Genomic DNA, 27,758 nt, shown 5'->3' on the forward strand with positions numbered 1-27,758 from the left:
ACCTGGATATATTTTTGCTTGAGGCAACTATTTTGTTTTTTCATGTACTCACTCATTTCTTCCATTATCTCAGCTGAGCTACAGAAATGATGATTCTGCCTGGATGGAAGGCTTAAAGCAGCTTTCTGCCATCCCCAACTCACAAAAAATCCATTCATGTTCCTTAACTCCCTCACAAAATTGCACAGGAACTGGGTAGGCTTGATCTTAGCTTTTCTGGTCAAAGACGCAGATGCCATCTGAACTCTAGCTTTCCTTGCTTGCTTAGTTTAAAATTCATTTTCCACATACAGGTTTACATCCCCCTTAAGAAAATGCCACCAGTGTCACCATATTCTACACACGACCCTGTCTGCTCATGTCCCCCTGTGTCCTTGTTACTTTGTAGGCTCTGAGCCCTGGAGCAGGACACAGTCTTCATCCTTAGGGATACCCCAAATGTGACCTTAAATGACAAGTGATGCCAATTAAGGGCAAGGAGATTAAACTAATAACTGAGGACAGCCTGCACTTGTTTGCAATATGCCATCCACAGGATACTGTCATCTAATTTGCTTGCAAGACTACAGAGATGCGCAACATTTTACATAGACAAACTTAATCGTGAGGAAAAAGCAGGCCACCACTGAAGTAAACAGAACCCCAGCTTTCGGAAGAGCAGAAATCTAGCCAGCTCTCTGTTTACTTTAGAAGATGCCTTCCAGCCTCCACACTACCGTATCCACTGGGCTTTCTCTCAACCTGAACTCTAAATCTTAACACTAAATCCAGGCCGAGCCAGAAGCAAGAGGGCCCACTCCATCCAGAGACTAAATATTCCTCAGAGGAGAATTCGAATGTCACCTCTTCACACTCCAGTCACACCTCCCAGGTCAAAACCTATCTGTAACCTTAGCGAGTGAGCTGCAGGCCAGGAACCCCACTCTGTCCAAAGACTCAATATTCTTCAAAGAACTCTAACATCAGCCAGCAAGTTTACTTTTGTACAAAGGAAATCTGTTTTTTGCCTTTTCTTGGCAAAGACTTTGAATGGATCTGGTGACACCAGTTCTCTGGACTTGCGCCTAGCTTTTTCTTCACCTCAGCTGGGTTAGCTGAGGTGATATTTGTCATAACTAGAGCTGAGCGGTCAAGTGCAGCCTCACAGACATCTTTGTGTCTACTGCAGCCTACCAGCCAAGCATACATGGCACCTGATACGCAGCTCACCTATCACTCTCAAGTTAGTACTAGAATGATAATCACATTCGAAGAACACTTTGAGCCCAAATAGTCTGCATACCTCAAACACTCCTTTTAGCTACCAACAGCCTGAAAAAGACGCAAGAGGCTAAGTGATCTCCGTTCTACCACCGCCAGTGCCAATGCCTGCCCGCCACCATCACACGAGCCACCTCGCACCCTTATTTGGATACCCCAAAGCTGTCCTCGAAGACCCAAAGGAATCAGAACTTGCCATCATGCTCAGGATGCCACAAACCTTGGGGAATACCTACTCCAAGCATGTTTTCTTGACTTCTGATTTATTCCATTAATAAGGAGTTATTACTCAGAACTCTGTAAAAAGAGAATCTTTCAGACAAGGAAACTGAGAACAAGCTGAACAAATATCTACCAAAAATGGGGCAAGCTTTGGGCTGAGAATGGACTAAATGGTTTATTGAGCCCCTTCCATGAAGCGATTGCCCAAGATCCAACCAAAGAGTAACAGTAGAAGAGGTTCCCCAACTCCCAGCCTGCTGCACTTGAGGCCAATGTTGAGTACGTCGCCCTTAAGCTCTAGTTCCTCTTTCCATCTCTGTCGAGCTGCCTCAAGCACAGTACTTCCCATTTTGTTAATGGGTACTGTAGAAATCGTAAAGAAGGGTCATGCTAACTGTTCACTCTGAGAGGTCACATTCACCTATCAAACCCATGCCAGCTGGGGCTTCCGTAAGATTAAAGAGAGACAAACAGAGGATTATTAAAAATTTAACTATATAGCATATTTATTATCAATCCACAGGATAATCTGATTGCTACATGAGCTCATAAAAGCTATTTCACCTTTACAAAATTAAAAAAAATGTGCCACAAGGATGTAATAACTGCTGATAACCAAGGACTGAATCTTAAAATTATAAATTTGCTGTAGAAAAGATTAAAAAAAATTATATTCACTTTAGAATTTTACTTTGAATAAAATATTCCCCTGTATAAAAAATAAAAAAGCTTGCTCTGGTTAGAATTAGAGTATTTTTCTTCTTCTTTTTTAAATCTGGGAATTTGCATAATATCTCTGTAATAGTTTTTTTTTTTTCTTTTCTTCCTATTGTACCACGCAGCATTCAAGCATAGCAGATTAGAAACAAACATGAGAAAAGCAGTCTTAAAATGTATGAAATCCATATGGGAAGTTCTACCTTCCTTTCCTTTCCTCTATTCTTTAAAGATACTTTAGCAAGAATAGCCTTGGAAAAGAATACAGGTGGGGAGAGACCTTCAATGTGCCATTAATTAGAGCAAGGTAATAAAAGGCTTTTCATAAGTGCTTTCTTAATAAGGTGCAGAAGCAGACTGCAACGTTGCTAGTACTGCACTATGTACAATATTCACAATAGTTTTTTTTTTATTTAAAAATATTCCAGCTAGTTCACATTTTCTCTTCCATTCTGAGGCTTTCAGTTCCATCACAGCCTTGACAACAAGAAGCGCAGCAGCACCACTTCCCTTGTGGTCAGTTGGTCCTCTCATGAAGCACTGGAACCTACATGTGGGCCAAAGTTCTTGTTTCTTTCCTACGTAGTAACCTTGGAAGTCTGTCGGGGTTCGGGTGTACATACTGACGGCTGGAGTCCTGAGATAAAAACACTCCGGCACCGGAGTCGGACACAGCAATGTTCTGTATTGCCAAGGCTTTACCTTAGATTTGTCTAATGTGCGTCAAGGGATGAACCTCTCCTAGAGAAACATAAAATACAAAACCAAACAAAACAAAGCTAAAAAACACACCGCCAAAGGCTTAGCAGCTCTTGACTCTCGACTGGGTGATGTCCGACGTCTTCTTGATGACGCTGGCCCGTGTCTCGCGGTCTGGTCGGCTGCTGCTGGTGGAGGCTGTGGACACTACTTGTGACAGAGGGAGGTCTGGGAAAGGGGGCCAGGAGCTGTTGTAAGGCAGTGGGCAGCTTTCTTCTTTGATGGTGACCTGGAGGTCAGGCTTGTTGGCTACAAAAGTAGCCATGCTGGGAAGCATATGAGAAGTGTTCCTCATTCCCAGATTGCTCAGATACTGTTTGCCTTCAATGTTTTTCTTCTGCCAATGAAGTCGTCCCTACAAAAGCGGGGAGAAAAAGGAAGAAATATTATGTGAGTGAACGTGACTCGGTGAAGTGCTCCAAAGAACCAGCTGAAGACGGGAACATCCACATATGGCACAGGGGTTTCCCTGTCACCACAACTGAGCCTCTAGCTGCTGGCTTTGCCTGTCTCTGCTCTCAGCCACTTCTCCCTTTCTGAAGTCCTTTGTCTTAACTTTTTTGGCTCTCCAGCATTCAAAAGACTCTGCCTACTCTTCTCATGGAAAACGAAGGCCTTATTCTCAGTAGGCTGGGGACTGAAATGGACACAGACGCCAAAACCACAGAGCTTCAAATGGAAAGGTTTCCTCCATTACCAGAGAGAACATCCTCCTGCCAAAGTACAGCCCACAGAGATTCCACACACCTCAAACAGCACCACCTAAAGCTGGCAGTGTCACATCCAATAGCAGCACCTGAGAGTGCTGCGAAAACCAGTCACCCGATAGTATGTCCACCGCGACAGGGTAGGTCTGCCAGGCAAGGAGGAGCATCCGCTGCTCTCTCCAGCACACTTTCCACAAGGAAATGAGCTGTCAAAGCGGGGTCCTCACCACGTGTGTGAGGCCAGAGAACTCATGGCCTCAGTCACAATCACGTGAGCTACAAGATTCCCAGTCCCTCTCCCTTCCTGGCTATACAAACCCTCCTGGGGGGCCTCACTGAACTTGTGTCCAATCTGCCCATGGAAGCAAGAAAAACATCCTATGCCTTCCTCTGGGAAGAAAAGCTGTTAAAACCGCACCAGTAGCAGGCTGCGGATGCCGAGTGTGAACGTACCCTCTCTAGACCTAGATTCGTGTCCCCTGCAGGGATGTGGCAGTCACTGAAAAAGCCCTTACTGATAGTCTGAATGCTGGCTGCACCCTAGCCAAGATAGGACTGCTAAACCCCAGAGGCTTAGGTACACAGTTACACAGCCGTGCAACCTGCAGGTCTCCAAGGAGAAGGATCCAGGGGAGTTTCTGGTGACATGGCCAGCAAGGGATTTGCAGCAGGCCTTTTGCAAAAATGCATTTGTAGCACAGAAAGCCTGAGAGCTTGAGTCCAGTCTTCAGGGAGCTTTCCCAAGCCTGTACATATCCATACAGACTGACAGCTCTAGTCACCTGGTGGCAGATACAAAATAAAAGGTGGCTGCCATTTTTGCAAAGGCAGAGCTCAAAAACATCCACTGGGTAGGTGCTTTCTCCACAGATTCCTTTCAATCAGCAATACTCAACTGACTTCTCAGGAAAGCTTTTTGCCTCACATACCCTAGCACCCAACTTGAGCATCACACATGTAGCCATTTCCTCCCAGTGTGCGAGTGCACGTGCCACTTCAGGGAGCCAAAAGGAGCTCGAAGTGTTGAGCACAAAGGCACAACACTCACCACCCAGCACGGTCACTGCACAAAGGGCACACAAAAACACACACTTACATGCACGTGACAGAGCCCACTGGTTTGCTCCCTATTAGCAAACTAGCTGGCACTGATGTTCTGGTTCTCCAGAACATATTTCCTCATGCGAATTCTGTGATTCTGTAATTAATCTGCTTGTAGTTTTCACAGATCAGGAAGAAGTCATATAGACATTTCCACCAGAAAAAAATCATCCAAACATTTGCCTTCCTTGAACATTCCTAGTTTGTTTTTCTTCCTCAGCTATTACTGAAATGAATACTGCACTGGTGACCACATTTGTAAAGGCAGAAGTGTAAAGAGTAACTCAGGACAGAGTTTTTGAGAATTTGCTCAAAACACACTTACCTCTGTGTTCTCTTCATCGCTTGGAACACTGTCAGTTGTTTCACTTTCTATGAAACAAAACAGAAGCAAAAATGAAACTCATGTTATTCTATCTACAGTAGCAAGATCCATCTAAAAAGGCATGATCCACTTCAAAAAAGTGAGCAGAGTCAAGCCAAATAATCAGAAAACAACAGGAAAGCACGGACCCTCTGCCACAGTAATCTGGGAGCTGGGCAACACAGCTCCATTCAACACTTAGGGAAATCCACCTGGTGACCAGAGTCAATATGGATATGGAAAAGACAGCAGTGGAGGTGGCAGAAGTGGATCTATATTACAGCTTCTATTTCTGTGCAGAAGGGAGATCTCTATCCTGGACAGGCAGGGAATGCCCTCTCTGCCTTATCCTCTCTCAGCAGCTTGAGGCCGGGCTAAAAGTAAACCCCTTTCCAAGTCCATACTTTTATCTCCCTGCAAAATGAGCAACAACTCCACCCCAGAGGAGATAAATGTGTTTTTGTTTCATAAACTGTTGTCTCAGCCTGCTGCCTCAAGGGCTTGTTGTCCCATCTTGCATTTTATTACAGTTATACCTTGCTCTCATTTTGTTTTCCGCCACTCTTGCCCAGTCCCCCAGCATATTTCTCAACACTGCACCCCACTCAAACACGTACAGAAGCTGTTCACTCCTGAGTACCACAGCCCTAGCACCCACCTCTGCCAGAGCACAACCACACACACATGCACACGCTCCTCTTTTCCTTAAGTAGGAGCCTCTCCCTTATTTAGCGCTCGCTCTCCCCAGCAGCCTCTCAGTATCACTTCCCAACCCAAGTCCTGCCCAACGCACCTCATTCCCACCAAACTTGAGGTTGGCAGGGTCCAATCCCCCTGCTCAAGCAGGGTTACCTAGAGCACATGGCACAGAATTGTGTCAAAGAGGGTTTTGAAGATCTCCAGAGAAGGAGACTCCACCACCTCTCTGGGCAGCCTGCCCCAGTGCTGTCACTCTCAGAGCAAAACATTTTTTTTTTCTTATATTCAGATGAAATTTCCTGTGTTTCAGGTTGTGTCTATTTTTTTTTTTTTTTTTTGCCACTGGGCAACACTGAGAAGACTTCAGCTCCGTTTTCTTTATACCCTTCTTTCAAATATTTTTACACACTGAAGATCCTTCCTGAGCTTTCTCTTCACCAGGTTAAACAATCCCAGTTCCTTCGGCATCTCCTCCCATGAAGGACACTCCAGCCCTTTAATCATCTCAACTGATCTCTCTGCAATATGTTCATGTACTGGGGAGCCTGGCACTGGATCGAGGACTCCAGATGTGATCCCACCAAGGCTGAAGAGAGTGGGAGGATCATCTCCTTCAACCTGACCTGCTGGCAATGCCTTTTTTTTTTTTTTCATATGTAGCCCAGGATGCCGATGCCATGGGCTGCCTTTGAGGGCACTTCGCTGGCTCATGCTCATCTTGTCCAGCAGCTCAACTACTAAAGACCTTTGTTTCCAAACCTAGCACCTCCACTATTCAGAGTCTCGGTTACAGCAGCAGTAAGCAGAGGAGCTGCCTGAAACACTAAATCTAACTGTGAAGCCCTGTAAAGTTAACACTCTTCAGAGCTTCTCACTCACTGGCCTAGATAGAGAGAGATGCGACAAGGTGATAAAGTTGGCTGAAGAAGCCAAACTATGGAGAGGGAGGGAGGGAGAAGGCAGAAAGTAATCAGTATGAAAGGAGAAATGGCCCTGGAGATAGAATCAATAGAAGGAACTCACAGAGAGACAAGAAGCAGATATTTCTTGACATGAAGAAACATGTGGCAACAGAAAAGGCTGATGCAGATGAAAAGGAATCCATTTATACATAACAAAATGCTGAGCAAGAGACATCACGATAGTTAGCAGAGACAGTGAAGCTGGCCACTCGGGCATGGAAAGTTAGTGAGGCCATTTGAAACACTGTCAAACACCAGGTGAAGCGGACTAGAACAAAGAACAACAACAACAACAACAAAAAAAAGAGATTTCATAGACTTCAGTGGAAGTACAAGGAAACTCATATGGGCCACTCATAATATTTGCCTGAGCTGCCTTAGAAAGGAACAAGAGGTGTTTTTGAAATAAAACAGATTTATGTAGGACAGCTGATACCACAGGCTACTTTCTTTCTGTTTCAGAAAAGCTGAACTAACTGTTCCTGCACAGCTGTTATGGTCAAAACTCTTTCCTCTCATTCATAAATAGCACCTAACAGAGTAAGCAATTCCACCCAGCAAGATAACACCAGAATCAGTCACAAGTGTGTTACAAATTTGGGGCTTATATCAAACTCTGCAGACCCTTATCCTCAACTCCTGCCCTGAAAGTCAAATGCTTGTTCTACAAAAAGAAGCTCAAAGGCCAATTTATGTGGAAAGGGACTTTTGGAAGTCTCTAGTACAACCTCCTGCTAAAAGCAGGGACAGTTGCAAGATCAGACCAGTTGCTAAGAGTCTTATCCCTGTTGGGTTTTGCAAGAACAGAAACAGTACAAACTATTTGGGCAACTTGTTTCACTGTCTGACTGTCCTCATGGCGAAAAAGGTTTTCCTTCCATCCTGTTCAGCCTTCTCTTGTTTCTACTCATGCTTGCTGTTTCTCATATTCTCACTGTGTACTGCCATGAAGAGCCTGATTATCTTCTTCATAACCTCCTTGCAGGTCCGGGCAGGCTGTTGTTGGATCCTGTTGAAACCCTCTGTCCTCCACACCGAACAGGTCCCAGATCCCTCAGCCTCTTCTCATATGGCAAGCATCCAGACCCACCATCATGACGGCCTTTCCAGAATTTGCTTCAGTTTGTTGATATCTGTCTTGCATCGAGAGGCCCAAAAAGTGGATACAGTATTCCAGATGTGTTCTAATAAGTGTTGAGTAGAGGGCAATAGTAACTTCACTTCATCTACTGGTTGCACTCTGGTTAATCCAGCCCCAGGGGCTGTTGGCCTTTGCTGCAAGGGTCCCTTTCTGGCTCGCATGCAGCTTGCTGCCCACCAGGACCTCCAGAACTATTTCTGCAGAGCTGCCACTCAGCCCCAACTGTATCACTGCATGGGACTCCCCCTTTCCAGGCACAGGCCTTCATTTTATCCTTACTGAACTTTATAATGCTCCTGCTGGCCCATTCTTGCAGCCTCCCCAGGTCCCTCTGGACAGCAACCCTGACCTTAAGCTTATCAACTGGTGCCTCCAATTTAATGTCGACTGCAAATTTCATAAGTGTACACTCCCCCACTTCTCTGGTCATTAATAAAGACATTAAACAGGACATATCCCAGGATAAATCACCAGGATCCTCAAAAACTGTCTTGAAATGCACTCAAAGGCATATCGGCAGCATAAAGTCATGTCTGCTCTATCCCGGCTAGGCATTAGCAGCTCCTGACATTAAGTTGGGTCAGTTGAAGCCAGCAAAACAGTAAGATAACATCAAGGGATGACTGAAGTACTTCAGTCATGTTTCATTTCCCTATGCAAGTTTCCTTCATTGACTGCAGTGGAGGGAGGGCAGGACTTGTGCATATCAGGGTGTTTCTCCTGTTACTCCTCTATATTTTTTACAGACAAAGCAACAACTACCCTGACTCCTTGATTCTCGTATAGACTTTTATTTGCCTTCCAAGTATTTAGATCCTTTAGATGAGCTTAACACACTATTACTGCCTTCACATACACAGAAGAAGTTTTCCAAGAAGCATTTAGAAAAAGAACAAATGTTTCAAAAGCCCCATCTCCCACTGCTCATAAGGTAAAGCATCCCTCACCCCCCACCCCACCCTGTCTTGCTCTGAAAACCCTTTTAAAAGCTCCAGCCATTATAGACTAAACACATTGGGAAGCATGACCATATATCAACACGTGTCAGACCAACACTGGAGGCAATTCAAAAGAACATCACACTACTCACACTGGCCCAAAGATAAAAATTCTTATATACATACTTTATAAAAATGTGCCTGGAAGTAATTTGAACCTAATGATTCAAAAGCAAAACCATGTGTAAAACAATAAATCTCTCAAGGAACAAATTAATATTCAAGTTGGTCTAAAAAGATGACATTTCTGTTTCTATCCCAGTCTCCTGAAGCTTGTAAGTTAGCAACATGTTAAAAAAAGGAAGGACGGAAGGACAAGTTGGGTCTGATATTTTTTCTACTTTCAAATGTGGTTTTGCCTTGCTTCCTACGGAAATAAGGTTTCTATGATTTCAGGGGCTTTATATATTATGCCCATATGTTCATTTGTGTCTGTTCTACCCTAACAGCTTCTGAACATATTTCAGATTTGGACAAGGGACAGATAAGTGCCAAAAACTCTTAACTTCTTACCAATTCTATGAAAATAAGGGAGCAGATAGAGAGAAAACCCATTAGTGCTCTGACTTGGGGAAAGGCTTGTTATCTCACGTCTTCCTAGATATCACAGAATCCAGATGGGAGACAGACGTTAGAAGCCAGACTTCGTCAGCTCTGCTGTTCGCAGGACCACTTGTTATCAGTCACTACATGGCTGTTCTAGTCTGCAGACTATTTGTACAACACAGATCCACTCTGCCAGGACGCTCAGCTCCATATTTGCATTATGTATCATTAGTGCAGCCCTTAGTGCTCTGCAGCCACGGTGCTAGGCACCAAGGGGACATATAGCAGAGATCTTTCATCTTTAGTAATTTGGGGTGCAAGTAGGACAAAACAGATTTGCAGCATATCATTTGTACCATTTAAAATGCTCCTCTAATAAAGACCTCTCTGCATTATATCTAAGAAAGAGTTTCTTTTCCTTTAGTCAAAGGCTAAAACCTGCAGCATGTTTCCATCTTCAGATCATGTAAAAGTAAAGTAAAATAGAGAAAGGACTATGAGTTTTCAAGTTTCACTAAAAGTAAGAAAGGCAACAGAAAAGACATTTCTGGATCTCCGCCAGTACCCTGGAATAACCCTCTTTCCCCAGTGGTGACTCTGCTTCCTAGCCTGGCATTCCCTATCAAGCCATGTCTTCCAAAAATTTTCCCCGAAGTATGTAAGTTAAAATAAGGATGCTTACCTGCATAGGACGAGACAGGGGAGATCTGTAGGGGGTAGAGTTGGCTCATGCTGAGGGGTTGTTCATCACTTTCTGTTGTCACCTCTACCACCTGGCAAACATCAGGAGGATTGGCAACTATCACCTGCTCCTCGCTGCTGCCATCAAGGTGCGGCTGTCCTACAACTTGGGATAAAGAAAAAAAAAGCATTGCTCATAATGTCTGGTAGATATTACTCATAATATCTTGCATCTTGTATAATATCCTGAAGAACCTCTGATTACTTATCCTTGGGGACTGGTTACTATTTGAATAACCTGGAGCCTTTAATGAGCCTGAGAAGCCTCAGCCTTCCTGGCCATCTCCTTTCAGTGGGACTTCTAAAGGAAACCTATCTGATTTATTTAGCTTCCAACATGTTCAAAGAAAACTTCTTTCCACCTCTGACCATTGGAAACGCCTAACTCTCCACTGGCTCTTCTAGAAAATGTGCCTTTTGTCACAGCACGCCAGCTGCCCAGATGCTTTCACAGGAATGCCCACAGCCACACTCCTCCACTCAGAAAAGAAGCCTCACCAGGACACACGGACCTTGGCAAACCAAGCTCCAGCCTGACCAGAACATCACTTGCTGGGACCAGTGAGGCTTTGAGCTATGTGACTGCAAATTTCCCCCCCAAATCCCAGGGATCATCATCTATACCGCCCTGGACACGACCCTGTGCCACTTGCTCTAGGTGACCCTGATTGAGCAGGTTTGTTGGACCAGATCATGTCCAGAGCTTCCTGCCAATCTCAACCACTGTCTGAGCCTGTGAAGTTACCAACACCCCATGGTCTCCCAATGCTCTGAGGTGAATTAGGCAGTATACGACCAAATAGGTCAGAACTGGCATGCAAACAAATGGTCACACAATACATGCTGGAACGCTGATTTATGCATGACATGAATCTGCCAAGAGTTTTCCTCCAATTAGATGCTTGTTGTCACAAATTCTTGCCGTGTCAGTGACAGCACGCAGAAAAATACGGTCCTACCCACAGTCTGTAATACCCATGGCCTGTGCCTGAAAGCTACAGTCTGCTTAGCTATTAACAGAGGATTTTCCTACACCCCCCCAGGCACCTGATGTTTAAGACCAAATTAACATTATTTATTTCAGTGAAGTGAAGGCAGCATGGGTGCTTTGCACACGTTCCAAAACACTTTCTGGGCATTAATTGTGCTGCCTAACACCTTCCTGAAGCAGTGAATACCCTGAGGTACAAGCATGAGCACGTTAATGGACAAGGCAAAACTATGTTGAAAGCCAGAACCTCAGATCTCTCCAGAGATCTCTCTGCTTAAGGCAACTGTGAGACTCTGTGCTGGGAAGCTCCAATTTTTTTTGCTCCAGCCATAGGAACACATGACAACTGCACTAATCCCGTACTGAGCTGAAAGCCACTGGCTAAAGAGGAACAGCACATGGGCATGGTGCCATCTCCCAGGATGACTAACCGGAACACACGGCTTTCCAAGAGAAAAGGAAGAGCTGTGGATGTTGTTTCACTGGGACATAAAGCACCAAGAGAAGCAGTCTTCATACAGGCAAATTCCTACCAGTTTCAACCAGAGTTTGGAAAGATTTTGTGCTACAGAAACTGGTTCAGGTGCATTTGCATGTTGTGAACTGTTACTCGTCTTAAAAACACTATGCAACAATGAATGCCACTGCAGATTTTAATTTTTATATAGGATCTATTCTGCTAGACTTTCTGGCACATCCACTTGATAACAGAAAACTGTTCATCCCACTTGGTGATAGGGTTTTGGAAATGGCCAGTACTGGATGTTTTGAAGGACAGGATAATTAACCCACCAAGCTATACAGTACTGAGTCATTAGAAATTCAGACAGAATATTCTTTCAGGAACGATGATGCAGAAAAATGCAGGCAGCGAAACACAGAAAAACCTTCTATTAAGTGACCTACTTCTGACTCTTATTAAGAAGATTTAAAGAAAAGTAAAAGATATGATCTTTCCCTGAACAAACTAAGATATGTATACAAGAATACACATGCGTATGTACACATGCCATTCTTCCTGCCTTGTTATCTTTAAACTAGGCTAAACAAAACTTCTTGAAAAGGAAAAATAACGTGTTTGTCTACCAGGAAAAAGCTGGATTGCATTTTGTTTTGTGAAGTGCCCAGTAACTACTGGAAACTCTTCCAAACCTGGATATGTATTTCATGAGGCAATTCCATAAAAACAACAACAACAACACAAAAAACCCAGAAAATTACATAGATACTCAACAATCTTTTCCTTCTTTTTATCTTTTTTTTAAAAAAGAAGCCTTATCACAAACTTTACTACCATTTTGCCCTAGACATTTAATCTCCACCGTAACCAACTCTTTCCTGGTTTGAAACAAGCTGCTTTTTAATGAGCAGGGAGGAAGTGCTGCCTCCCACCTTCTGCAGCACTGCCACAGCAAGAGCAGGCCATCTTTTCATCTTTTTTCTTACCTGAAAAACTCCTACCAACTCACGAGATAATTTCAGTGCTGCAAAAGATACTGCTCACCTGGACCAAATGCAACAGCTTTTCCTTGAACTGTGCTATGCCCAAAAACACTGCAGGTACTGTTTCTGTTCTTCCTCTCTCCAGCTGACTTTCCTCATTTCTGCAGAGTTAATCTATTAGTGCTAAATCAAGTTTTCTCTCTTCAGTTTGGATAAGCACTGCACTTCATAAGCCATTAATTACACAACAGAGGATCACAGTTACAAACCCAAACTTGTCATTCTGCTCCAGAAAGTAGATCTGGAGCCTATCGACAGGACAAATGGAGAAGTTAGCCAGACATTTCCCCCATGAGTCCAAAGGAAAATGAAAGCCTGTAACGTGCAAATTCAGCTCTGCTCCTCTGAACATGTTGTTTCTTACAGTACACCTCTGACTATTTTCATATGTTGCTGCTGTGAGTCCTGTGCTGCAATTACTGAGATCATCTAATGTGTAACATTCATCTCATCATAAAATCGAACAGGATTTCAAGATACGCTGTATTGCAGAAAACTTGTCTGCTGTGTGCAGCAAAATGACTCTCAACTGACATTGGTGGATATTCCATAACATTGGACACATTCTAAAGATGTTTTTAATTGATCCCTGTTTGACTGAAGGCAGTAAAACAAAGCAACAGGAAAGGAAGCTTCCTTCTTTCCTTCATTTGTGTATTAGCCTTGGGCTATTTCAGATTTATTTATGACTCAGGAAATATACTATTCCTTCAAGTTATAAAACTCTCCTTAATAGCAGGAGCAAAACCCACATCCTAGTATTCTTAGAAAAGCAAGGACTGGTTAAATACATTGCCATAAAGAGAAGCAAAGTACTCATAAACGCCTCAACCACAAAAATACTTGAGGAGAACAACTTTACACAAAGCTCTGTAATCTAAGAAATGGATAGCAAAAATGGTCACTGCACATAACACCTGCAAACACAAGATTAATATACTTTTTAAGTGCCTTCTCTAGATGCAGAAAAGCGGAACTCTAGAGAAAGTGGTATATGGGTCACATTTCTAGGAGCCCTCAGTGCAACGACAACCTTAGCCCAAAAAAAAAAAAAAATGCTGTCAAAAAACAGCCCAATTATTCTACCAAGAACCAATTACTCGCACACTGAGATGACGGCTAATTCCTACTGTATTCCTAGTTTCTAAATACAGTCTTCAGTGATCTCTGCTGTTAGCTCTATGACATTAAGAACTAACTCTGCTGCTGAGGTAAAAAGAACAGAGTTCCTGCCTTCCATATATATGTTCGAAGTCACAAATAAATGGCGCCCCATACACAGCCCTTCTTGGAGCAACAGGGAAGAGCGGCCCAGCTCCAGCGTCACTCCCCTTGACACTGGCACGATCCCCTCCCAGCTAACAGCACTTGGTGGAGGAGTCAGGGCCAGCAAGGCCTCCCCAGAGAAAAGGCTGCCGAGGCCTCGGCCCTTGGGAGAAGCCGGGTGCCGGGTTCGCCACCCCTGCGAGGCCTGCGTGGGCAGGATCATAACCGGGTTGTTTCCCACAGTGTTTTGCATGTCAGGGAGCATCAGCACAGCCAAAGGGTTATTCTGGTACCACCCATTCCATAAAATTGTGTTTTCAGTCACCTGCGTGCTTAGCACAGATGAAAAGCGTGGCAGTACTTACCTACAATGTTCACTGTACTGTCAACTTCATTTTTTATACTGGAGGACAGGAAATAGTCAGAAGTGACATCATTTAGCCCATTAATCCCAAAAGATGATTCAACTGGCTCTTGCTAGAATGAAAACAGTACAGTAGGGTCAGGTTTGATTTATTTTAGGAGCCTGGACTCAATTCGTCTCTTTGTTCTGGGATGAAAATAAATCAAATCACTTCTGCCTGACACATACCCGCTGCTCCCTGCTAAACACAGCACAGAAATGAACATTTTGGTTCTCTGAGATGAAGCCAGAGTTTATTTCATTTCCAAATCTCCCCCTTTGAAACCAAAGTTATTTTTAATTTTCAGATTTAGAGGGAGCCTTCAGAGAGCAAGAAATTAGTGCACTATTTACGACAAGAGATTAACATTTGGAACAAACAAGAAAGAAACATTGTTTTAAAACAGTGTTCTATTTAATATTCATCCTCTTTCCCTTCCAAATATGCTGCATCTCACAGCACTCCCTGAAAGGAAGTCTTAGCTTCTGTGCAGTAATTACAAAATTCTAGCCTTAATTTTTCTCTGCAGCAAGTCTGAAAGCAAACCAAAGTGTTTACACTAAATACAGCCTTTTAGATCACATCAAAAACATTACCATAGGGCACTACTGTTGGGAAAACACCACCTGTTCTACATTTACTGAGCTGCCCACAAGATGCATTTTTATAAATCTGTTACATTCAGATGAGGATCTGAGAAATACCCTTCAGAACAGACTGCAAAAGTTCTAATTCCATATTTCCAGCATTTCTTAAAAAGCTATTGCTGCTTTTAAAGGATTAACTACAAAACCAACCTCCTCCTCTTTACTGGCTCCCTGACAGGGCTACTGGGTGCCAAAGTGTAAAGTCTTCTGCTCTCACTCTGGGCCAGCAATGCCAACACTGAGTGTGAAGTCCTGCCTTGCTGTTGAGCTAGAGACCTCTGCAGAGAGGGCCAGAGCTGCTGGTGGGATCTCACAGTGTGTCATGCCCATTTCTACTGGCCTGAGACACCTGGGCAAGTGTAGGGCAAAGGCAAGTGGCCAGCCTTGTGGTGTCAGGCCTTCACTGTACTAACCCTACAAGCTTAACTCATCTCTGCAGAGACAGATTAGGACTGCACACAGGGCGCCGAGCCTCTGCCGTTGTGCAATGCTCCTGAAAACCCCTGGCCGATACGGCAGCCTCCACGGGAATGCTGCAGGCAGGGAAACTTGCTCAGCTTTACTAAGGCTCAGTTAAAAAACTACTTTGGTAGCCCCGTTAGAGCTATAGAAACAAAAATACATCTTAGAACTCAAGTGATGGTGTCAGACCCACAAAGGGACTTGGACATTGCCACAATCAGTGCTAAATCACCTAATTTTGCCTGACTTTTGTCCAAATACCTAACGGAATTTAATCCCCACAGAATTTAACAGGTAAATCATAGAAGAGCTTCTCACTTCACTGAACGGAGCTTTTCAAGGTAAGCACACGGCTTTCAGTAAAAAATACACTCAAACTGCAGGAATCCGTATCATCAAGCAAAGAAATTTTAAGTAGGTTTCAATGGTCAAAAATGGGTATTTGCATTAACTCAACCACCAACTTTCCTCATTATTACTGACTTCAATAATCAGAAGCATATATAATAGCAGCTGTGCACAGAACAAGTATCTATTTTAAAATATGCATATCTGGAAGTCAGCTCATGTATAAATTTGTTAAAATAATGGAGAACAGTCAGGAATACTACAGGGTCCCAGCTCAAAACCTACAAGAGCTAATTGGCCATAACATAATACAGGTGTGTGTGTGTGTGTGTGTATGTATATATATGTACAACAAATGTATATATATGTATATATTTGTACTAGAAGCACAGTCAGGTTAGCTTACTGCTGCTGTTAACACTTGTGTGCAGTTCAGGACAACTGCGCTGCAGGAAGGTGCTCCCAAAAGTCGAGAGTGTCTCCTTACAGACACCTATTCCCAGGCATAATGCCAAGAATAAAAATCTCCAGACAGACATCACTGGAACTCCCTCAGTAATGAGTATTTGTGAGATCAGTCTTAATGAAGAAGGCAAGATGGTTCAAGCACCTCTACAGCTTTTCACGTATTTAATACTTTGACTAAAAGAAAGACTATTGAGGAGAGCAGAATGGCAATGAGCTGCTGCCAGCTGTGACAGGCATCATCTGCTGCCCTGCTCTGTCAAACAAGAGCTCACCAGCTCCCTCTGATCACAGGTTATGATCACAGTCACATTACAGAAAAAAACAAAGGTGATAAAATCAAGATAGCATGGTTAAAAAGTGGTTCCTTAAAGTCAGTTTAAAGTTACAGACAAATCAAGCAGTATTCTAATAGGCAGTTATACAAGTAACCATTGTTGGAAGAGTTTCTTCCTTCCGAATCCAGTTTTAATAAAGGATTTTTTTCAAAAATGGCCGCAGCATTTACCTGGCCCAGACCACCTGCTGGCCACACCACGCAGTGCTGCCTGCATGGGCGGCATCGCTCACACGTGAGAACCACAGCCCTTGACAAGCAAACAGCAGAGGATGGAGCTTCTGTTCTGCTGCACACACTGCTACCTGCTGCCACGGGCTGTGGGCTCAGGCATCAAACCCCAGATTTCGGCAAAAGACCCAAGAACACAAACTTTATTGACGCTTAAAAGTTAGGAAGCTTAACAATTTATTTTTGAAAAAGCTGAAGCAGCCCCAGTCCTGCCAGGATTTAGGAACAGACCACCTCAAAGAGGCCCTTGGCAGAGCTGCTGCACTAGGCAAGGCCGTGGCTCGTATGCAAGTGCAGGTTTGGGTCCATGCTCTGAAAACGTGGGAACCTCACATTCTCACCGATGGGATTTACAGCCGAGTTTTCTGACTCGCAAAATATGAGCGGAACGTGCAGTTCTGACAGAACTTCCCCCTTGCCTAAACGAAAATGAATTTCCAGCGCACTATGAACACAAACTAATTGCTCCAAAAGGTAGTCCCATTGTTCGGGAGCATTCCTGCCATAATTACTTTATTTCTACTTGCACAAACAAATGGCAAATGTATTGCCAAGGCTGCCACTTTTCCAACCTCCAAGGCATTGCAGCCCAAGCGCTGTGTCAGCTCATGACGTCAGTCACAGCTGCAATAGGCTTCACTCTTTTTTTGAGTTTTTTGTTTTTTTTAAAATCAAATATCCAATGTAACTGAAGATACTAAAGGAAATCACAAGCATGGGAGATTTGCGAGTATCCAAACAATCCAACATAAAATACTGCTGGGTCTATCAAAAAAAAAATGCAACAGATTGTTTCACAGGCTCCCACATAATTAAACAGTCACTTCTTACCTTAATTTGTTTGAATTTGTCATCCTTCTCAGGCTTTGTTTTTTTGCCTGCAACAACAGAAAGAAGATTTCTTATAGTCTTCTGTACAATGAAATAGCCTCCATCCTCCATGTTTTCTATATGTGCTAAGAAATAGCATAATGTGTCTCAAACGGCAGCATCTCATAGAAACATAAGTCATTCTGTTTAATTTTAAATCTACTTTAAGGTCTGAGCAGTCAAAAACTCATCTTGAACATTTTTGCTGTTTCATTTTAGTACGGCTACAAAAAAGCTGCACTGGTAGGACTGATGGAAGCAGTTTCAGTCAGAAAATATAAAGAAATTGGAACTCAAGAGTGACAGAGACAAAGGAGGGAGAAAAGTACTTTAATGAAAAAAATCAATGTATATATTTTAACACATTTGATAATGTAGGAGATACTATAGGAGAAGGGAGATCATTCTGGGATTTAATGTGTAAAATGAGATAACAGTCACTGTCAACAAGTGTTTTTGTAAATAGTTGTAATCTGAGGCGAAGGGGGAGCACATACAAGTCATGCAAGTTTGTAAGTCATGCAAAGTGGTTTATGATGAACCTCAATGAATGATCGCCCTCGTTATGATCAACCTTGATGAATTTGAGAATCCAGAATGGAGGAAAAAAAGAAAAAAAAAAGAAAAAAGAAAGAAAAAAGAAAAAAGCCCCACTACACGTGCCCTCACACCCCGCTGTGCTCCCTCGCAGGCCCTGCCGCGGCGCAGAGCCCGGCTGCTCCAAGGTGAGCAATTCCCACTGCTCGCGCAGGCCATGCAGTCCCCTTGCCACTGCTCCGAGGTAGCACTGCAAATACGAAAGGCTCACAGCCAAATTCTGCTCTCTCTCATACGTAAACTTGACCACGTGGCACGCAGAAAGTGTGAGTGAGAATATATACAAGGCCCCAGATATGGCACAGATGCACAGCAACTGGACTTGCTGCAGAATCTGTTCCCACCAGGGCTCCAAAATCTCAGCTTTCATCCTCAACTCTTCTAGCTCTTACAGCTATAAGAGTAACTAGCTGCAATGGAACAGAATATGGTCTAGGGAAATATGCCTGAAGGTACATAATACACCATAGTCCAGAGATCAGAAACAGTTTTAAAGCAATTTTTTTCTATTTTTCTCCAGACTGATATTTATTTCATAGCCTAGTTCTGCCTTATAAATGCTAGAGTTCTCTATCGCCATTTCCAAACTTAAGATGTTCCTTTTAGATCCGAAGTAAAAAAACAAAACAAAACAAAAAAAAAAAAACAAAGAAGCAAAACAAAAACCACACCACAGAAAACTGTGCTATCGGTGACCCATATCAGATTTACAATAAGACCATGCATTTGGACTGCAAGTTACCTTTTCATCTAAAATTTCTAGGCACTGTGGTCTAGAGAACTAAGTGAATGTTTCTACCTCACAAGCAACCATTTGTGAGACTGACCTGGTAGTTGCTCCTTTCCTGGCATGTGGGACACTTAATAGCTAAGCTGGGGATTTAAACACAAGTCTTCCCTGCTTTACCAGTATTGTTCTGTGTGGGCAAACACAACAATCCTTTTCACTCATTCTTTGTGACCTAGTTAAGGTACTTAAATCAGAAAATGGTTTCACGGTTTAAAGGAGATACATCCCCACGATGTCAAACTTGGGAGTTTGTTCCTTGCATAGAAACTAAGATGCTGAATCTGCACTCCCAACTCCACATGGCAGCTTCACCCCCATGTCCTTCCACAGAATCAGCTCTTCACATTTGCTGCTCAGCTATATCAACAAGTACTACAGCTTTGCTTAAACGTTCATTGCTCCCACTTGGTTCAAAACCACATGAGTTTATTTCTACCCTTGTTTGAGAACAGGCAGCAGTATGCTTGCCTCCAGGCTCTAAATGAGCTTGGAGTGTTAAGCACACCGAGTTCTGACATCCCCCTAATCTGCATCTTGATCTAAGACATACTGTAAATGAGACCCAGTTCTTCCACAAGGGCTAGGGAATAGGCAGATACGGCTCTGTGCTGCCCTTGTTCACTAAGATACCTCATGGGGACTGTGATTTTGGAAATGCTACCATAGATAAATGTAAAAGAGCTCTTCTCCACGGTATTCTCAGCTTCCTGAAGCAGTGCTATAACTCAGCAATCACATTAACACCTCCTTCAGAAAAAAAATTATCAGCATCCAGATTAACAGTGGTTGCCACACTGCAAATCTTCAGCTGTCTACACTGTACCACTCACTGTCTCATATTAAACCCTGGCCATTTTCCAGCATTTACCTGGAGCCCCAGATTTTAAATAAGCTAAATACCTGGGGCCGAAATCTAAACACAATGCCTCTGGCTTCAATAGAACTAAGACAATTTACATGAGATGACCAATTTTGAGGGATCCTGCTGATCCTCTCTCAAAGCATTTTGTTCTCTTAATAGAGAATTTTTCACATGGAAGTTCAGAACTTCTCAGAAATGTCTGAACAAAAGCACCTGATATTACAGCTGCTGAAGGAAGACTGGCACAATTTGCAGACCTCAGTATCCTCAGTAGTTTTCACTGACAAAGTCATAACAATCTACCCAACACCATTTGGACGTTCACAGGGTCTCTCGCCTACCTTTTTTGGACGGTCTCTCAGACAGCGGCAGCATCCGGTACACCCTGAAGGCATTGTTTCCTTTCTTTATACTTTTGTCCTTCACTTCTTCTATATCAGGCAAAGAGTTCATAGCACATCGGAAGTTTGCCTTCCATGTTTTTGGATCAGGTTTATCTACTCCTGACTGGTATTTTCCTAAGCAAGAAAAGGAAGTTAGGTACATATGACGTATAATAGAAAACCTGCGGCAAATTAATAACAATATGAGTTAACTTCAAGATATTAGCCTTCAGTTCTCAAGACAAGCATTTAATCAATAGTTGGAGTTTCAAAAAAAAATTGAATGCTGCAATCTCATTTTCATGCATGGTTTTAGAACACGATTAACAGCTTCTGCCCAAGAAAGACCTAGGGCACTGCAGATCAGATACAACTCTACAGCAGCATGGAAAAGCTTGCACAGCATTTACCTTTATTATGTCTGGCTCGAATCCATAGAAACACATAAAGAGCCTAAGGGTGCAAATCTACAAAGTGCTGAGCATGCTCGGCTCTCGGCAATTTTGAACCCAATCTTGTTAACGTTTAAATCAATTAAGTGTTACTGTGTTCCTCAATGCAAATGAGTTATGGCCTCTCAATGAAGCTGGAGAGTATGGACCTTGCAACAACCACTTAAACTCCCACAGATTCGGCAACTCAGATTCATTCTTTGTGTTACTAAAAGCAAGGATATGAAAGAAAGAAAATGTTTCTTTGAAAGAGTAAAATAAAATGAACTCTGTCCTTAAAACAGAAAGTTCTGATACCTGTGTGAATTGCCCAGTTTCTAAATAAAGGAGCATCTTTTTCAACATCCCACCCATGTCTTGCAGCATGCATCCAGGGAATCTGAAAAATCTTCTTTTCCTAGAAGGGAAAACAAACAGGAAATGCCAACACTGATTGACTTGAGGGATTTTCTGATGACTTTAAGTCACTTATTTAAAAAACACACTTCCCGCATCTGCAAGTGTTTTGCTTCCTTTTAACAGTGCTGCTGCCACTGAACTCAGAGGGAAAATATCCCCTGGCATTCGTGAAGGCAGAACACAACTTTAGGCATATGAAATGCTCAGATGCCCCTTCATGGACTACGTGGCTGGCAGCTTTCCGAGCTGACACATGAACAAAACATGCAGTGCTTCCCATTTCTAAAACATTCAAATGAAGGACGGTTTTGGCAGCACAGATATTTTTATGATTAGAAACATCAATTATGAAAATAAACAACTGCGGGAACACAGCTAATTTGAAAGACTTAGAATTTAGCCAGTAACCTACTAGAACAGTGAAGGAAAAGGATCTCTAAAATCACTATTAAAGATGATGGTTCTGTGAGCAACCCCAGCTCAGGAAGCCCAGCAGTTTCCTGAGCTCAAACAGCACAGGATGGGGAAGAATACTATTATTCCTGTCATATTTCTTACACTTTTTTTTCATAAGCGTTTAGCAGAAGCCATCATCTAAGATGAGCTATTAAAAAAAATCTGACTCAGGATCCATATAATTCATGTCATACAACGCAGGAATTAAATCCTATGTACTGACCCAAACACACTATGTTAATTTTCGCAAAGTCATATAAAACAAATTTGGTTTGCAGCCTTGTTTTCTCTTCTTCTTGGGAAGGGGGAACATCTTATCTGACTTCAAATGCAGGCAACTTGCACTGTAAATATCACCACAGTTTGCCTAGATTTCCTTCACAGTCAGCAAGAAAAAAAAGCACTTTAAGGGCACAATTCACCTCTTTCTGAGGCAGCCACCTTAACTATGTCAACTCAACCACACCCCAAAAATGCCCCCCTCTCTCTTTCCCTCCACTACAAAGGACTCTAATCAGGCAGCTCTCATTTCAGAGTCTGTATTAGATGTCTAAGGTCAGGTGAGATTAATCCTCTGCCCTTTCCCCTTCCTTCAACAACCACTATTCTTCCTTGTCACTCTGGTTAATATTTCACTAAATGCCAGGGTTGGGTTTATTTCCCTTCTTTTCTCTGTGAACTTTTATTTTTTGAGCTGCATTTTCTGCCATCCTTCGGCTCATTTCTTCAATCTTTTCTGTCATTAACGTTCACTTATTTAGATTTGCATTATTCACTTATCACTCCCCCTCCTCTTCAATTTGGCGAGAGCACAGATTTAACTTGTTCCCCCCATTCCCTCTCCAGCTCTTAATTCTTCCTCCAGTTCTATTACCCTCACTTCTCTCATGTCCATTTTGTCTCTTCCTTCTTCCTCTATACTTGATCATACTACAGAGATACTCTCCTCTTTCCTGAAACACAAGATGTCTAAAGTAACAAGTGCTCTGGGCTCCATAGCACTATATTCATCAGAGCTAGAATAAGCTTTATTGCATCTTATCTCCTAAAACTATAATGAGGATGGAATAGAGATCCATATAAAATAATTTATATCAACAAGAACTTCAATAACTGAAAAGATTAAAAAGTGTTCTCGTGTTTGGGGACGAGGAGAGAACTGAACCATTCTACACAACGCTACAGAGACTAAGCTGCTGATTTCATGTTCTGTATGATAATTCAAAAAGTCCTATGGCAACTTCCAAACTGAACAAGACTCCCAGATACACTGTTTAGCACCCTGTAACTCTCTACAGAACACAGTGCTTCAAAGGGAAGTGCAAGGACCTTTTCAACAGCAGTTTAAACATTTGTTTATTACAAAAAGTTCTCCATAACTCCAGATGTCTTGAAGCACAAGGATTTACAGCAAATTATAATATAGATTTTAAAAAGTAATATATACTTGTATTACAACTTGTTAATATATACATAATTGTATATACATAAAAACTATAGTTTCTGTCATCAGCTACACAGATAGCTAACCTTTCTGCAATCCCACAAGAGTGCCAACCACAAGGCCATGAACTCCACAGCCCAAACATTACTTTTCAATTTCACCAAAACCTCTTCTCAGGAAGTGACCTCACATCAAACATTTACCCCGTCCTTCTTGTGTTTGTGTTTATTAACAGTACATTTCTAGGAAGACACTCGTCACCGCTTTTCCTTAGACTCGGCTGCACGTGCAGAGCCCCATTTCGGCACTGATCAACCCCCTCCATCCTCACCCAGGGAATTCACAGAAGAACCTGGTTTGCTAAATCACTGACCTCGACATCACCTGCTGCAGGCAGGACCTGCTCCAGGTCAAGCTAACACGATGCCTTGTCCTCGAAGCAGATACGATGGCCAGTCTCCTCCCTGACCTACTGTGAGGAGGCCCTTTCTGTCCTTACTTGTTTTTGACACATTAGTGAACTCTTTAATCAGCAAACTCCTGCGGTGAGAGGAGTTTCTTCCCTTTCTAGCCACGTGGAAGCATCTTCAAGTCCCAGCAGGTTTCCTGAACAGTTTCGTGTAGGGGGGTTTCATGAACCCCCTACTGACACCTTTCTTGATCGCAGTTTACATACAGGCTCTATTTTGCCTCTGTTCTTTCCTAAACTACTCCTCCTACATTCTGGTTCTGGCTGTTGTTTTGTCTGCTATCAAGCAAGGCTTTTCCACATTGATGGCTACTTTCAAACCCTGAGGCTTAAGGCTTTCCATTAAGTTCTGTGCACCTGGCCATACTGGGAGTGGTGATTTCCCATTTGTTTTGAAAATGCTAGGGAGATACATGACAGCATTAGACCTGCTCAATCTTGTGTTGCCTTGGACATCACTTTAGCACTGGACATATACTCAGGAATCTGTGTTTCTTTCAGGAATCAGGCTCATCTGAAGTCAAAACGCACGGCCCACAAAACTAGTCCAGCCAAACAGGAATTGCTACCAAATTCCAGTGGGGACATCAAAAGGAAAAGGTGTCACTTTCTTAGAAGCAAGCAGGAAGAGGAAAACAATATTGACCATTAACATTATTGAACTCTACCACTGCAAAATTCCCCCAAGCAGGACAGGGAGCATGAGATCACACTCTAGCTAGAAAGACACAGGACAAATTTGAAGTAGAGAGACATCGTCTTGATGGTAACAGACCAGACAGCCATCAGAGCAGCAGATTCCCTCTCTGCAACCCTTATAGCTGCTCTGAAAGCTTCCATTGCAACATCCTTCTACAGATCCACAAGGGATACTGACCTCCCATCATCCCCCTCCTCACACCACCTCTACTCCTCAACTACTACTTAATTTCCTTCACAGCTCCCAGGTGTGTCTCTCTGGGGGCGGTAAACAAAATTCCCTTCCTCCCTCAGGCCATTCAGCAGGATAAAATTTTCACCCAGCAGGCACACAAATTTCTGTTTTTAATTGCAGCCTTATACAGAGGAGTCTGTTCTGGACTGTTTAACGCTGCAGAACGAGCAGAGGAAGGGATTAGATAAATCTGCCCTTATCGGACTTGTCATTTTAACTGTGAGGTTTAATTCCCTCCTCTACTATAGGAAAATCACCAAGAAAAAAAAAAAAAAAAAAAGAGAAACTTAGAATACTATTAGTCCCATTACTTCCTCATTCTCCCCATGAGAAACTTAGAATAATGTTATTTCCTGCAGTATTTATATTTTATTTCTTCAAAAGCTGTGTGCAGAAATGCACACACATTCTGACACACATTCTTCACTGCAAACTGATTTACACCAAGCTCTGAATTAAAAATACAAGCCCTGAAATCACACCACTTTCAGAGTCAGTTCTGTGTGTGCACAAAGCTGTGATGCACATGATACTTTCTCACAGATCCCATGCATGCCCTTGTTTATGATTAGGGCTTACATTAAAAATTGAAGTATTTTTGCTTTAATGATTAATTGCTGGAACAAGTCTTTAAAACACTTTTAAACAGAAGCACTTTGAAGTCAAATTAGCTTGCTGAGAACAATAAAGGCAACTCAGACGGGTTCTCAAATCTGAGGATGGGAATAGGGCCTCAGCTTAATTAATCGCAGTGCAGGCCATTTGGCCTAGTGTCCTCTCTCTGGTAGGGCCAGGGCTTTGAAATTGATTTTTTTCCCCCTAAAACAAAGTACTGTATTTGTAAGACAAGTATTGGTCAATACAGGGTATACTAACTATGGACAAAACTTTCCAGGCAGCTCTTGCACGTGAAAGTTCATGCCAGAAGGACCAGGCAGAAACTGCTGTAACACCCTGATCAGGACAGTGGTAAGCATTACACAACACAACACGCTTTGCAAAATGCCTTTACGTGCTCCTGGGCTGAGCCTGAAGAATGAATCCCTTAGCACAGTGGCAGCCTTTTCACACTGCAGAGCAAAGGCAGCAAGAGTGTTTCTGCGATATACTGAAAAAAGGTTAAATGAGAGTAATCTACAAAAAAATGAGAATGAATTAAACAGACTGAAACTGAAATATCATGTCCTCACAGGCACAGAGAAACTACTTCAGAAGCAAAAAAAAGTGTCAAAAGTGTCCAGGAAAGGACATTAGAGATGGGCTGTCAGCAGGAGAGAACTGACCCAGAGGTAGAGATAGAATCCACAGGGACCTGTGGTATTCAAATTACAAAGACAACAGTTAAAACCAGTCTCTTCCTCCTTTTTAACTGTGACCCCATTATGCAAGAACAAGGACTTACTCAAATTCTCAGGGCAGCTAACTTGGGAGTGGATAAAGCAATATTTATTTACCCAGTCACAGCATGCAAAAGTCGCTGATGCAGAAGTTCCTGAGAAACAAAATGTGTAGCTGAAATTTAAAGGGCTCCCAATTTTATGGCCACTAAAATTTATTGGTTGGAAAGCTGAAATAAAAACATATCTGAAAGTCATTCTTCAGTTCTGAAAGTAATTACCTGACCATCACAAATACTAGTGGAGACAAGACCAAAAAAAAAAAAAACACACCTAGTGCTGGCATTTTGGAGTCCAAGCTTACGTTCTTTGTGTGTCTAACACTTTCACTAAGAGTTCCAGACAAGAAAACACTAGATTTGGTTCTGATACAGGAAAAGTTATCCTGTTTTCTTCCATGTCCACTGCTTTGAGACCTATGAGAGATTTCACATGCGACTGAAAGGAGATGATCACTTTGACTCAGAGGTTAATGACAAATACAGTATTCCACCTCAGTAGAGTGTTTGTTCAAATCCTTCTGACACTACTTCGCGAGTAATTTGTTCCCAACCTAGAAACCTAATGGAGTCTTCAGAACAGCTGTTCTAACAACAAAGAGTTGAAGGAGGAAAAATGCTTTCAAACAAGCCACAAATCTAACAGGCAAATAGAGAGATCTTCAAATCTGCAAGGTAAGGCCAGAAGAACAGGTTCAGCAGGAAGCATTCAGCTCTGCCCTTCTTCCCTACATTGCCCCTTTGAAAATCACAAACCCTGATTTACTTAGCCCAAACTCAGACCTTGCTATAGAGCATCCACACAGGAAACATGCCTACACATAGGCACATGGACCTTACCTTATTTAGCCATTTCAGCCCTGGTATTGTGTTGGAATTTATTTGCTCTTCCAGCCATGGGCGCATCCGCATTCTCTCGACAGGCATCCTTACCTGCGTTAGCTGAACACAACAGGGGACAACGTTACTTGTTTTCTAGGCACGACTGCAGTTCCCCCACCTCAGCCCGAGACACAGACAGACAGACTTATTGAAGATTTGCAGCCATGTAATAACCACACATAACAAGTGAGATGATAAAACCCTCTCTATCACAGAAAATATATCGGTCAACTCTTTTAACTGAAGACTCATCAAAGTGGCAAAAGTTCTTCTGCTGATGGAGGCAGCCTACTGGCTGGAGGCCCAAAGGACACCAACTAAGCTCCTAAACAGACCTCTTTTGGGCCCAAGTACTTGCATTTTCTTAGGAAGGTAGATTTTTTGCCAACGAAAAAAAAAAGTTAAAAAAGATACCCCACTGTACCAGCAAAAACACTGTATCTACTAACTATAGTATCTTCAGATGGTTGTTTCTGTCACATGAACTTGACTAAGTTTATGAAAAGTTATGTCCCAGTAGTTTATAAGACTGCTTTGCTTCTATCTGAGTAGCAGTGCCCTCCTCAGTTTTCTCTCATCAACCCAATCAACCCAATCACTGCTTCTTTTAGCTGCTACTATACACTTCAATACTAATGGCTAAGAAGTGAGTGGTCTACAGCCATTTCAGCTGCACCAGGACACGTTACATCATTCAGTTAAGACTCAAGACTAACTTCTTTCTTTATGTCTTTCTCTTTCTCTCTCTCACTCTCTTAAAAATACACATGACCCTGTTGCCATTTCTGGGTTTAGACCTGTAAATTATTGACAGAGAGTCCAAAGTATTGAACCTGACACAGACCATTTTAAAAACATTAACCTGTCTCGGGCACCTCTAAGTGACAACCACCCCTACAAGCAGATCAAAGCACCACATTAACCTCCCGTTAAGCAGCCAGCAGAGAATCATT

General features: G+C 42.7%; 1 protein-coding gene across 1 annotated transcript; it reads right to left on the minus strand.

Moving 5' to 3' along the window:
- Positions 1-1,960: 1,960 nt before the first annotated feature.
- On the minus strand, positions 1,961-26,859 carry IRF2 (interferon regulatory factor 2). Its single transcript, XM_088524642.1, has 8 exons — positions 26,764-26,859; positions 21,123-21,222; positions 20,332-20,508; positions 17,703-17,749; positions 14,343-14,454; positions 10,159-10,323; positions 5,092-5,138; positions 1,961-3,313 (listed from the first exon to the last, which is right to left on the minus strand). The coding sequence occupies exons 1-8, from the start codon at positions 26,848-26,850 to the stop codon at positions 3,002-3,004; spliced, it is 1,047 nt and encodes a 348-aa protein (XP_088380768.1). The 5' UTR covers positions 26,851-26,859; the 3' UTR covers positions 1,961-3,001.
- Positions 26,860-27,758: the final 899 nt, after the last annotated feature.

The sequence above is a fragment of the Tinamus guttatus genome, unplaced genomic scaffold (assembly GCF_059628265.1).
Source record: "Tinamus guttatus ecotype Peru unplaced genomic scaffold, ASM5962826v1 Tinamus_guttatus_pri_ptg000213l, whole genome shotgun sequence".
Taxonomy (NCBI): Eukaryota; Metazoa; Chordata; class Aves; order Tinamiformes; family Tinamidae; genus Tinamus; species Tinamus guttatus.

What these genes read in the sequence shown, in the direction of transcription:
- IRF2 (XM_088524642.1), bottom strand. Translation starts at nt 26,850, where the DNA reads ATGCCTGTCGAGAGAATGCGGATGCGCCCATGGCTGGAAGAGCAAATA. An exon ending in GGCTGAAATGGCTAAATAAG is followed by an intron (nt 21,223 to 26,763) that starts GTAAGGTCCATG and finishes TTTCCCTTCTAG; the next exon opens with GAAAAGAAGATTTTTCAGAT. An exon ending in CAGTACAGTGAACATTGTAG is followed by an intron (nt 10,324 to 14,342) that starts GTAAGTACTGCC and finishes CTTTATCCCAAG; the next exon opens with TTGTAGGACAGCCGCACCTT.